The sequence below is a fragment of the Lathyrus oleraceus genome, chromosome 6 (genome assembly GCF_024323335.1).
Source record: "Lathyrus oleraceus cultivar Zhongwan6 chromosome 6, CAAS_Psat_ZW6_1.0, whole genome shotgun sequence".
NCBI lineage: Eukaryota > Viridiplantae > Streptophyta > Magnoliopsida > Fabales > Fabaceae > Lathyrus > Lathyrus oleraceus.
The window spans coordinates 498,885,441-498,898,862 of NC_066584.1; the positions used below are offsets into that span (position 1 = coordinate 498,885,441).

Consider the following 13,422-nt stretch of genomic DNA (forward strand, 5'->3'; position numbering starts at 1 on the left):
AGCATTATATTATGCATGGCCTATGTCCTAATTTAAAATTCCCAAAACCCAACACAGTTTCCAACCAAAGTTCCAACATCCAAGCAACCCATACAAAAGCACCCTCTTCTAGTATGTTGTCCTAAGAAAATTGAAAAGATGGATATAATAGAATACATGACTACTTAGAATACTGGTTACAAGTAATCTGATCAAAAGCAAACAACCCTCTAAAGCTAAGAATATCCCATCAAGTTGAAGCTTCACATGCAAAGTGTAAGGTGATAAAGAAAAATTGTATATGGGAGTGACAACTGACCTGAAAGAGAGGGCTGTTAAAACGATAGAATATGTTTGATATATAAAACGATAGAATATATTGTTAATAGCTTTTCTTATAAATGGCCTATGAACCTTAAACTTCCCATAAATACGATGAAGAATCGTCTTCAAATACTCACGCTCGCGATGATCCTCCGAATCAAAAAAGTCCATAAGCTTTAAAACAAACACATGATTTACATAATGACTCGTGATTTTTGTATCAGTCTCTGGTGAAACAATGTAACACATTAGAATTTCATACACAAGCTGTAAATGTGCCCAAGATGGATCCATATACATATCATCTTCTTCTGGATCAACAGTTTCGGTACCTTTGTTTTCGTGTGATGCCGGAGCAAACAATGGAAAATGTTGACAGAAACAATAGCGATCAATTCTTCTTGAAATTCGTTGAATTGGAACGAACAAGATTGAAAAATATCAACTAGGCTCGTAAAGTGTTTGTCTTTTGATTTCTTTCACCACAATGAACTTGAGTGTGTCTGAGAAATAAGAGAAAACACTATAGATTTTTTCTCATAAATAGCACGGAGTGTTCTAAAACAACGACTTCTTTGAGTGGTGGAAGTGATCCGATTACGGTTTGATTAGGAGGTGGCGCCGCCGTATTAGGAAGTAGGTTTTGTGGCTCCGAATAGAAGGTGGAGCTACGAGATGCGTGTTTAACAACTACTTAGTAGAATTGGTGTCCATTTGTTGAATTTTTAGGGAATGTTACGGGTAAGAGTATCACATTGAACGATCTATGGCCTAAACTGTGTTTATAAGAGGGGGCAATTCTCACCTTATTAGCCGGTTTTATAGGGTTGAGTTAGATCCAACCACACATTCTTAAGATGATATCAGAGCCACCCACCATTTAGTTTCACGCCCCAAACTCAAATCCTGAGCGTGAGAGGAGGTGTTAAAGAGTCTCACATCGGACAATCTATGATCTGAACATGTGTTCATAAGTGGGCAATCCTCACTCTACTAGTTGGTTTTGTAGGGTTGAGTTAAGTCCAATCACGCATTCTTAAGAGTTACTTTCCTTGATTTCTTGTATACGCTCTTTATGATCTTGTTCAACATATTTGATGACCAGTAATAAAGAACCATTTGCATAAAAAATAAAAATAAAATAAAATTCCTATGTAATGTACAACAGATGAATTGATGATTACCAATGTCAAGCCTTCCTCTAAAAATCTCTTCGACATTTTTTAAGAAAGCGGGAATAGACGTGAACTCCCGTTATTTGGAGTTAAATGAAAGAGCTATACATATCAGAATCCGCAGGTTCACCAAAAATCTCCACAAGAACATAAGCCATGCTTAAAGTGATGAAATCGGTTTGTATCTCGAACAACAATCTCCCTGCTTGTAAACTTACACACAAGTTTCATAAAATTATGGCAATCACCACAAATTCTAAGATTTTTCATAATTCTTATAGGTATATCACTTGGCAAACACATCAATCCAAAAGTGATAGCAAGTTTCTCACTGTGATGCCTCAGAAGCATCTGTTTTTTGCTCTCTTCTACATCGTGCAGGTCATTATTGGTATCAACCTTGTAATTCAACTTCTCCAACTCTTCCACCAAATCATCCAACTTAGCATAAATGTCCTTGATTTGTGGATGATTCCTCTCGCCAACGGTAAACGAGTGAGTCTTATTCTTAATTTCAATCCAACTTGTACCCCTCTCCTTCTTCAATTCACTCTCTCTAAGAAGCTTCCTTGCTTTCGCAACTTCCTCCCACTTTCCATTTGCTGCATAAATGTTTGCTAGCAAGACGTGGTTTCCAGCATTTTCAGGTTCCATTTCAAACAGATGCTTGGCTGCAATCTCAGCAAACTCAATATTGCCATGATTTCTACAAGAAGCTAAGAGTGAACCCCATATAGAACTAGTTCCACTAAATGGCATTCTCTCTATCAATTCATAAGCCTTGTGAACAAGTCCCGCTCGACCCAAAATGTCAACCATACACGAGTAGTGAAGAACACTCGGCTGAAGGTTATGCTGTCTAACCATGAGGTCAAAATATTTTTGCCCCTGTTCATGCAAACCCATATGACTGCATGCATTTAGTACAGATACATATGTTACATCATCAGGAATGAAGCCTCTCTGCTGCATTTTTTCGAATAAAATCATAGCCTCTAGCGCACAAGCATGTCTAGCAAACCCAGAAATCATAGCATTCCATAAAACAACGCTTCTCACCTCCACACCTTGAAACACAAAATAAGCTTCTCTAATGCAACCACATTTTGCATACATGTCTATAAAGGATGAAGAAACATATACATTCGAACCAAATCCCGACTTACAAGAAACCGCATGCACTTGCTTCCCTTCAATCAAAGTAGCAAGACCCGCACAAGCACAAACAACAGACGATATCATAAACACGTCCTGCTCAAAACCCATCATCTGATAATCACGAAAAAGCAACAACGCCTCCTCATGAAGCCCATTTTGCACGTACCCCGCCAGCATCGAACTCCAAGTAACCGCATTTGTTTCGGGCATACTCTCAAACATCTTACTCGCATCTTTCACCAAAGAGCATCTCCCATAAACATGAAGCAAAGCAGTCCCAACGAAACAATTTGAATCAACAGAAACCTTAATCGAAAAAGCATGTAACTGCATACACTCAAGTATAGCACATTGAAAAGCACACTCACAGAGAACACTGGAAATAGTAAACTCATTAAACAACGTTCCCTCTCTTAGCATTTGAATAAACAACATGAGTGCCTGTTGCTCCTCGGAAATCTTGGTAAGTGCTCCGATCATAGTGTTCCATGAAACAACGCTTTTAAGCGGCATTTCATCGAACACTTTACGAGCATCCTTAACTAACGAACATTTAGAGTACATGTTAATCAGCATGTTAGATGTTAATATGTCTGTTTGGAATCCAACACGAATGATTTGAGCATGACATGTTCTTCCAGCCATGGAAGAGTTTGTTTTAGCACATAACTGCAAGAGATTTTGCAAATTTGAAACACGAGTAGAATCGGCATTAACATTATCTAGCTTTAAGAGGTTTGAATTGGGAAGAGAAAGAATAGAGAAATTTGCGAAATGAATGGAAGAAGTAGAATTATATAGTTTATGAGACCTTTTCAAGGGGTTCATGTGAGCTTCGTATGTTGTCAATTTTGTGTGTATTGAGATATCATTACTCTCAATTTTGATTTGCTTGAGCTATTTTGTTTGATCAAATTGTCAAATTACATTTAAATAATATTTAAGTAATGCTATTATTTGACAAGAAGAAAGTTAGTGCTACTTTTGGAAGAAGTTTGACCACTTTATTGATAAAAAAGGAAAATAAGAAGAAACAAACATAATCAGAGGAGAGTCCGATGATGAATTTGTGCTATTGATGACTTATGAATCTAATGGTGGATATTTGATAGAATGGTGGTATATGGACATTAGCTGCTCAAATCACCTAACTAAAAAGAAATAATGGCTGATTAATTGTGATTCTAGAAAGAGAACAAAAATCAGATGTGTTAATGATAAGTATTGAATGGTGAAAGAATGAGAAATGTCAAGGTCAGAGTCAAGAATGGCAAAATTGTTCTGATCAAGGATGTTGGTATGTTCCTAGCATGAAAAGCAATCTGACGAGTGTAGGTCAACTAATTGAGAAAGGTTTCTGTTTACCGGTGTTTTTGATAAACAATCACGAGTTTGAAAGTTTGTGAGATTAACTCGAAAAATCTCCAAATCAATTTGTACAAATGATTTGTGTAGACACACGTGTGTGTGAATTGAATATAGTCGCCGCGTGAATGATGACGACGTAGAAAAAGACTTTAGATGAAGTCAGATTTTGATAAATGATAAGGTAAAATGCAATAAATGATATTAAATAAAATAAAATAAAATTAAAAACACGTGTTCCATTTAAGGAAACAAAAATGGACACAAACGCATACATGTTTCTCGCTCAACTATTTCGCTCTTTGACTCAGGTGCTCCAATGGTATGGAGAGTATGTATGAAATTCTGCGACCTTTGATCCCAAGTATGAGAATGTTATTTGTTCTATTTACAAAATAATCGTCGACGACGGTTATGACCACTAAGGGATTACTCCATTTACTCCACGTTCAATCTTCAAGTTCCCACTAGTATGTTTAAGTGTCATCCATGACACTCTTTGTTTATAATCCACGTTTGAGTTGTAACTGCTTCCCACTTCTTCACAAATCTTTGATGGTAACTGCTCCAACGTGGTATCGATGCTGCCTATTAAGGACTCAAAACTTGTAAATTTACTATGTCTTGTATCTCATGTGGTTTAGTCGACTGGTCCTCTTGATGGAATAGTGACTTCAGTTGACTGCCATTTTCGAGATTCTGAACATGTTTCCCAATGATCCAGGTCTTGGGGATTTATCCCTGAAAGTCCTCAAAACCATATATCCCAGTGTTGACGGTTCGTTCAATCCCTCTTCATTGTTCTGTCAATGCTTTATCATTAATGCTCTTCAAAATACTCAATTAATGCTTTCTCATAGTAAATGTCTTTTCTTTGACATTCTTTGTTGATTTTTTACTAGCTGAAAAATCCATGTGTAACAGTTTCTCAGTTACTATGAAGGACAATCTCTTGAACTTGTATCATTCTGATCAGAAGCTGATTATGAAATCTGAACATGGAAGCAACAGAACATTCAAGGTGAATGTGGAAATAACTGAAACTAAATTCCTTAGTGCAGAAGGTGTTAAAGGTGATAGTGAGTTGTGACATAAGAGATTGGGGTATATAAACTTCAGAAGCTTAGGGAATTTGAGTTCTAAGAAGCCGATACATGGCATTCCTAAGATTGTGAAGCCTGACAAGTCATATAAGACATGCATGAAACAAAAACAACCTAGATTGCCATTTGCATCAGAAGTGGCTCCAAGAGCAAAACATGCTTTAGGAGTAGTACATTCTGATGTATGTGGACCATTTGAAGTACTTTCACTTGGAGGAAACAAGTACTTTGTGTCATTTGTGGATGAGCTCACAAGAATGACACGGGTAACACTCATAAAGTTTAAGCATGAGGTGTTTGCTGAGTTTTAGAAGTTCAAGGTGAAGGTTGAAAAACAAAGTGGTAAGAAGTTGAAAATTCTCAGAAATGATGGTGGATGTGAGTACAACTTTATAGAGTTTAAGAAATACTGTGAGGAGAATGGAATTGAGCATGAGGTTACTGCTACATACACTCCTCAACATAATGGTCTTGTTAAAAGAAGAAACATAACTTTACTTGATATGACAAGGAGCATGCTAAGGGAGAAGAGGATTTCTCACGTCTTGTGGGGAGAAGTTGTTGCTACTGCAACATATGTGCTCAACAGGTGTCCAACTGAAAAGCTTAAGAAAATTGTTCCTTTTGAGAAGTGGGTTGAAGATAAGAAAAGTGTGATCCATCTGAAGGTATTTGGTTTTGTTTGTTATAAACATGTCCCATATGCTAAGAGAAGAAAGTTGGATGATATAAGCAGAGTCATGTTGCATGTAGGGTACCACAATACATGTGCTTATAAACTCTACTATCATGTCACCAGCAAAGTTGAACTCAACAGAGATGTTATCGTGAAAGAATCAAAAGCATGGGATTGGAACAAGTCCCAATCCAACTTTGGTGTAGTGTTAATACCTGAGTTAACTTCTGAAGATATTTCAGATTGTGAAGGAGAATCTTCTTCTGAAGGAGAATTTGACTTTGAAGATGAGTCAGGTTCTGAAGGTGACTCTGATGCTGAAGTAGAGTCTGAAGGCAAGTCTGACTTTGAAGGTGAATATGATTCTGATCCAGATTCTGATGATGATCTAGATTCTAGTGGTAATCATGCCTCTGAAGGTAGTCCAGACTCTGAAGTTAGTCCAACATCTAATATTGTTCCAACATATGAAGAAGATTCTGAAAAAATTTCAGAGACCACAAAGAATTAGATAAATACCAAGAACATTTGCAGAGTTTATCATGTTACAAGATACTGAGATAAACTCTGAAGGGGAAGTCATTCATCGTGCCATGTTGGTAGATTTGGAACTAGTTACTATCGAAGAAGCTCTCAAGAAGAAAGTGTGGCTGAAGGCCATGAAAGAAGAACTTAAGGGTATATAAAGAAACAAGACTTAGGAGTTGACTGAGCTTCCAAAGAACAAGAAAGTCATCAGTATGATATGGGTTTACAAGTTGAAACTGATGCCAAATGGATAAATTGGAAAATACAAAGCAAGGTTAGTAGCTAGAGGATTTCTACAGAAATCTGAATTATATTACTTTGAGGTGTTTGCACCTGTAGCTAGACATGAAACATTCAGATTGATGATTTCTATAGCTTCTAATAGAAATTGGCCTCTAATGCATTTAAATGTGAAATCTGCATTTATGAATGGTCCTTTACAAGAGGAAGTTTATGTGTCACAACCTCCTGGATTTGTGAAAAAGAATCAGGAAGGGATGGTGTACAAGTTGCATAAAGCCTTATATGGTCTGAAACAAGCTCCTAGAGCTTGGAATTTGAAAATTAATTCATTTTTTAAGCTTCAAGGATTTAGAAAATATGAGATGGAGTATGGTGTTTATGTACAACATACATCTGATAGCGATATAATTCTGATGTATCTCAATGTTAATGACATATTGCTAATAGGGAGCTGTTCAGATGAGATGGCTAAGTTCAAGAAGGTGCCAATGAATGAGTTTTAAATGATTGATATATGAAATATGGTATATTTTCTAGGGATGGAGATCCTGTACTCGGATAAGGACATAATTTTGCATCAGTTGTAGTGTGAACTTGAGCTTCTGAAGAGATTTGAGCTAATAAATTTCAAGTCTGCAATCACACCCGCTGAAACAAATTACAAGTTAGATTCTGATGTTGAGGGTGATGATGTAGATGCTACAACTTTTAAATAGCTGGTTGGCTCATTGAGATATCTCTATAACACCAGACCTAAAATTTGTTATGCAGTTGGAATAATGAGTAGTTTAAGAACAAACCAAAGTGGTCACATTACCAAGCTACTTTCAGGATACTGAGGTATATTAAGGGGATCTTAAGTATGATATTTTGTTCCCTTCTGGTGCTGAATCTGATTCAGAGGTGATATGCTATTCAGAATCTGATTGGTGTGGAGACAGAGTTGACATAAGAAGTACTTTTGGATATTTTTTCAAGTATATGGGAGGTCCCATTTCTTGGTGCTCCAAGAAGCAACCAATGGTTGCATTGTCAACATGTAAAGTGGAGTACATTGCATGTGCTTTTTCTGCTTGTCAAGTTGTTTGGTTCTGAACTCGTTGCAGAATCTGAAGATCAAGATGAGAAAGCCTGTGAAGTTGATGATTCACCAAATCAACTATAAGCCTTGCCAAGAATACAATGTTGCATGGAAGAAGCAAGCATATTGACAAAGTTTCATATTTTGAGAAATCAAGTTCATAGTGGAATGCTTGAAGTTGTTCGCTGTAGCACTCAGAAACAGCTTGCAGATATGCTAACTAAAGTTATCAAGACTGAACACTTTATCCATTTAAGGGATGAAATTGGTGATGTTGATTTTAATTATCTGAATATGAATTAAGGGATGTTGTTAGTTGTAATTCAGATTCATTTCAGTTGTATTTAGAGTTAATTTGAATTTCACTTAGTAGGTTCTGATAGTACATAAACTAAACTCAATCTGAGTTGTAGTAGAGACTCTGAACTATAACTGTGTTTTTTTCAATAAAAAAAAGTTAATTACAATTTTTTTTTCTCTCTCTCTCTTCCATCATCTTCTTCATCTTCAATTTTATACTCCAACAATATTAATTAACATCTCATTGCAAAATCACAATGCATAAATAAAAAAAGCTTAATACCATTTTTGTCCCTTATGTTTTGTGTAGGGTTCATTTTGGTCCCTTAATTTTAAAAAGGGACCATTTTGATCCCTCAGTTATTCAAAGTGGTTCACGTTTATCCTTACCGTCCAAAACGTTAGTCGAAGTCAATTGAGATGCAAAGGTGACACACATGTGTATTAGTTTATGATGACCTGGTAATGTAATACATAAAAGGCAAAATAACCTTTTTTCGTTCATGTTTATCATCATATTTCTCTCAAACCCAGATTTCTCATCTTTCTCACAATTCTCTGAAGTTCTCTCAAAAGAGATTTCTCATCTTTCTCACATTTCTTTGAAGTTCTCTCAAACCTCACTGTGTAGAATGACGAACCGTTGAAGAACGAAGAACGAAGAAATCACAGAGAAAAGGGATTTCTGAAGAGAATACTGGTAATGTTTGTTTTCTTCTTTTTAATCTTCAACTAATTCTATTTTAGGGTTCATCTGGTTTGCATTTTAGGGTTTTGTATTCCTGATTCAAAGTGTTGTAATTTTTAGGTATATTATGGATGAATATGTGCATGTGGTTATACACCATGGTTTTTTTTCCCGAAGGTGATGACGAACCAGGTTATGGGAGGTTTAATTGCTGATGTGAAATTTGATGTTGATAAGTGGAGTTATTTTTAGGTGTTAGGTATTGTTAAAGAACTGGGATATGAGGAATCTGGAACAGTAATATACAAGGACCCAACAATTGGTTTGTTTACTTTGAGTGATGGTAAAGGTGCCCAAGACATAGTTGATTTATGTAAGGTACATAAGAGTGTTTATTTGTATGTACAACATTCAGTTTCTCAACCTGATTATTTGAAGGAGAAAAGCCATCCAAGGCGCAGCGGAATATAAAAATTTCTCCTTTAATGATCCTTACGAATGAGCATGATCAGTGATAGAATCGTTACCTCTTGTGGAGATTCAAACCTTTGGTGCAGATTTCTGACAATGATCAACCTTTGATACAGATCCACGGGGCGATCACGAACGTTGAACGATGACAACGTCTCTACTCAGTCCACACGAACGGATTCCTTCAATCGCAGTGCTAGCTGTTTGTGAGTGAAGGCTTTGAGTGAGAGAGAGAGAGATACGAAATTCCAACTCTTCAGTTGTGTTGTCTCGAGTGTAAATGCTTCTACCCAAGGGGTTCTATTTATAGAACCACTTGTGTGGGCTTCAAGCCAAAAAGCCCACTTAAGTACATTTTGGCCCATATCTCAGAATATGCCAAAATCACTTAAGTATTTGGTACTTTACCATATTTCGTATTCTTCTTAAGTACACCGTACCTTACGATGTTCCTTAATTATTCTATCTTCATCAATCCGTCCTTTGTGTGTGACCCTATAGGTTTTCGCGGCGTTGGCAATTATATTAAATCATGCATTTAACATAATAAACAGTGAGCGGTATCTAGCAACACATCACTGCTACCCAAGTCACGAAAATGTCATGTGATCTGACAAAACCTCCTGTGATAATAATTATGTGTATAATTACCCCTTTGCCCTTATGTCTATATTGAACACAAGGTATAGACCGTGTCACCCTTGTCCAGTTCAATATTGGGCCCATAGACATTTATCCTGTTACGCAGGATTGGCAAATTCCATCTAGGACACTCATGTCCCTCAGCATGCTTCGTGAAGTACCCATCAACTGTCTTTATGGTCATCCAGTTACGGATAACGTTGGATCAGTAATAAAGCACTCAACTCTACATCTAGGATCCATAGTGGTTTCAGGTCGAAGAGTGGTATACACTATTATCACCATGAGAATAACTTATGACACTTTGCATAACTTTCTATATAGTATTCTCATAGCGGGTCAATCCGGTATAAACATTACTCCTAATATTCATATCTATGTTTAAGACTTGATAACTCTTTATCCATGATCCATGAGATGTGATCATCAATCTACAAACATAATAGTCTTAATGCTTTAATGTTATCCCACTTCACATTAAAGCTCGACTACGGATACTTTAAGAATAGTGCCCTTATGTTTAATGTGTTCTCATGATTAAGTCACACTTAATCCATTAAACAGACTATCTATTCCAGGGACTTTATTAATCAACAATAATAAAGAAAATGCCTTTTATTATTAATAAATAATTCGATACAAGTACCAAAAGTATTGGCCTCTAGGGCTTACACCAACATTATTATGGTGAACCTATAGAGGACAAAACTGAAAACATAGTTAAGGTTGTAGTTAATGTTGATGAAACTGAAGATGTCATTGGAAAACTGGTTGACGATGTTCTCAATGGTAAAGCAGATGGTGTAAGTGACTTGAATAAGGCTAAGGTTGGAGGCACAAACGTTGATGTTAATGGGGATGAGCATATGAGTGAGTGTGAGGTAAGAGATATTAATGTTGATGCTAATGTGACTGAGGATATAAGTGAGAATGAGGTAGGAGATACTAATGTTGATGTTAATGGGGTTAAGGATATGAGTGAGGGTGAGGTAGGAGATAATAATGTTGATGTTAATGAGGCTGAGGATATGAGTGATATTGATGATGTGAGTTTCTAGTATGACAGTGCCTTAGATGTTTCCTTTCAAGACTCATATGAAGACAATGATGGTTTAGTGGAAAAGGATATTACACATCTATTGGGTTATGACAAGGAGGCATAAGGTAAAGGCAAAAAACATAGTGAGGATTGTGAATGTGCTAGTGATGGATGTGAAGGTGCTAATGAGGAATTGAAGAGTGGGTGTGAAACTGATGATGAAAGTAACTTTCATAGGAAGAAGTATCATGTTTTCAAAATTCCCAAAAACACGTCAGACTACAAATGGGATTTAGGAACCTATTTTGCAACAAAGAATGATTTTAAGGAGGCAATTGCTTCATATTCAGTCCAGTCATGAAGGGATTTTAGGTTCTCTAAAAATGATAAACAAAAGGTAAGAGTGATATGTAAAGAAGGGTGTAATTGAAATGCATACTGTGGGAAGTTACCATATGAAGATTCTTGGCAATTGAGGAAATTGATGGATAAGCATAATTGTAGTAGATCATATAATGTGAAGCTTATGACTACAAAATGGTTAAGTAAAAGAATTCTAAACTCTTTGAAAGATAACCTAAATATGAAAATCAGGGACATCAAGGAAAAAGCCCAAAGGAAATGGAATGTTGGTGTAAACAAGACTAAGGCTGTTAGGGCTAGGTGTGCATCAAGAGGATTAATTGATAGGTTCTTTCTAGAACAATATACAAGAATTTATGACTATGCACATGAGACCCTTAAAACAAATCCTGGTTCAATTGTCAAGATTAATGTTCAACTTGTTCGGGACAATATAAGTAATAGGCCTCACTTCTAAAGGATGTACATTTGTTATGCAGCTTGCAAAGAGAGTTTCAAATTATGTAGACCTATAATTGTGCTCGATGGCTTTTTTTGAAGGGCCTATGTGGAGGTCAAATATTAGAAGCCATAGGAAGAGATCCAAACGACCAAATGATGCCAATAGCCTTTGTAGTTGTTGAAGGTGAAACAAAGGACATTTGGACATGGTTTCTAGAACTATTGATTGAGGATCTTGGAGGTAGAAGCCAATGTTATACATATACCTTCATACCAGACCAACATAAGGTATTGGATTTATGATAATTAATCTCTTGTATTTATTGTGTGCCTGATTATAATGTTTTGAATTTGTGGTAATGAATATCTTGTATGTATTTGTTAGGGTCTCTTGTCAGCTATGGATGAGATTTTATTGGGTGTGGAATAGAGGTTTTGCGTATGCCATTTGTACAACAATTTTAGGAAGAGATTTCCCGGAAAGAAGTTGAAAGAGATAATATGGAACGGTGCTAAGTCAACATATTCACAATCTTGGGAAAGGGTGTGATAGCGTGCTGAACAACATGTCAGAGGTACTTTATAAACTGCTATGTTTTGATACTTTATAAACTGTTATGTTCTGTATACTCAATGTAATGTTTTGGTTATTAGGATTGCAAGGATTAATGACTACACCAACATGTGGATTGTAAGATATACTCATAATGTTATGTTTAGTTCTGTATACTCATAATGTAATGTTTGCTGAGACTATCTCTTGTTTTTCATAATGTCTACTGAGCATATCTTTGAGATTAGGCACCTTGAAAATGTTGGAGATAAGTTCAGTGTCAACTTGCAAGATCATAGTTATACATGTAGGAAGTGGCAGCTGACAGCCTTGCCATGTGTGCATGCAATTTCTTCCATGAAAAGCGGAAATTTCAAGGTAGAGAGTTACATACCAGATATGTACAAAAAAGGAAAATATCAGGAGGTATACAACCATGTCATCTACCCTGTTAATGACTCCAACCTCTGGGAAAGGACAGTCTATAATGATGTGCAACCACCAGTTTTTAGAAAAATGCCAGGAAAGCCAAAAAAGAAAAGGAATTTGGAGCAAGGTGAAGTTGATGGCACTGGTCGCAAACTAAGGAGGAATGGACTACACATTAAATGCAGTAAGTGCAAAAAAATTGGTCATAACAAGCTTACTTGCAAGTATCCACCAACTCAGTCTCAGGCTCAGGCTCAGGGAACTCAAGCTCAATCTCAGACACAACTAACTTAGTCTTAAGCTCAGGGAACTCAAGCTCAATCTCAGACACAACCAACTCAGTCTCATACACATCAATCTCAGGGTCAGACACAACCAGCTCAATCTCAAGCTCAAACACAACAATCTTTGGCTCAGACTCAAGCTCACACAATGGCTAAAGCAAGTGTTTTTAGGACTCAAGTCAAGAAGTTAAGCATTATGAGGCCAACAAGAAGTATGGGATCACCAAGTCTTACAACTAGGTTATCTGCATCAAGGAATGTGGCAGACCCTACATCTAGGCTCACTTCATCTCAAGCAAGCAAGAAGAAAAAATAGACATTTCAGTTATGATGTTTTACGTCATATTTTGGCATGTAATGTCACATATTTTGGTACAATGTGTTCTCTTAGGTCTGTAATGTCACTTATTTTGGTACTATGATTAAGCATTATATTTTAGGTATGTTTTGGTACTATGTTTTGTAACCCTTATTGGGAATTCTGTTATGATGCGACGAAAGACATATTTTGCCAATATTTTATTGTGGCCAAATATACAAATTATAACAACTAAATTATACCAATTTGTCCAGTTAGGTT

At 36.4% G+C, this 13,422-nt stretch overlaps 2 protein-coding genes across 2 annotated transcripts; one reads left to right on the forward strand and one right to left on the reverse strand.

Annotated features, from left to right (window-relative positions):
* On the reverse strand, positions 1–3,539 carry LOC127091215 (pentatricopeptide repeat-containing protein At5g04780, mitochondrial). The gene has a single exon (XM_051029782.1). It carries the CDS (start codon positions 3,462–3,464, stop codon positions 1,605–1,607), a length of 1,860 nt encoding a protein of 619 aa, XP_050885739.1. The 5' UTR covers positions 3,465–3,539; the 3' UTR covers positions 1–1,604.
* Positions 3,540–12,348: 8,809 nt separating this feature from the next.
* On the forward strand, positions 12,349–12,852 carry LOC127096438 (uncharacterized). Its single transcript, XM_051035006.1, has one exon. It carries the CDS (start codon positions 12,349–12,351, stop codon positions 12,850–12,852), a length of 504 nt encoding a protein of 167 aa, XP_050890963.1.
* Positions 12,853–13,422: the final 570 nt, after the last annotated feature.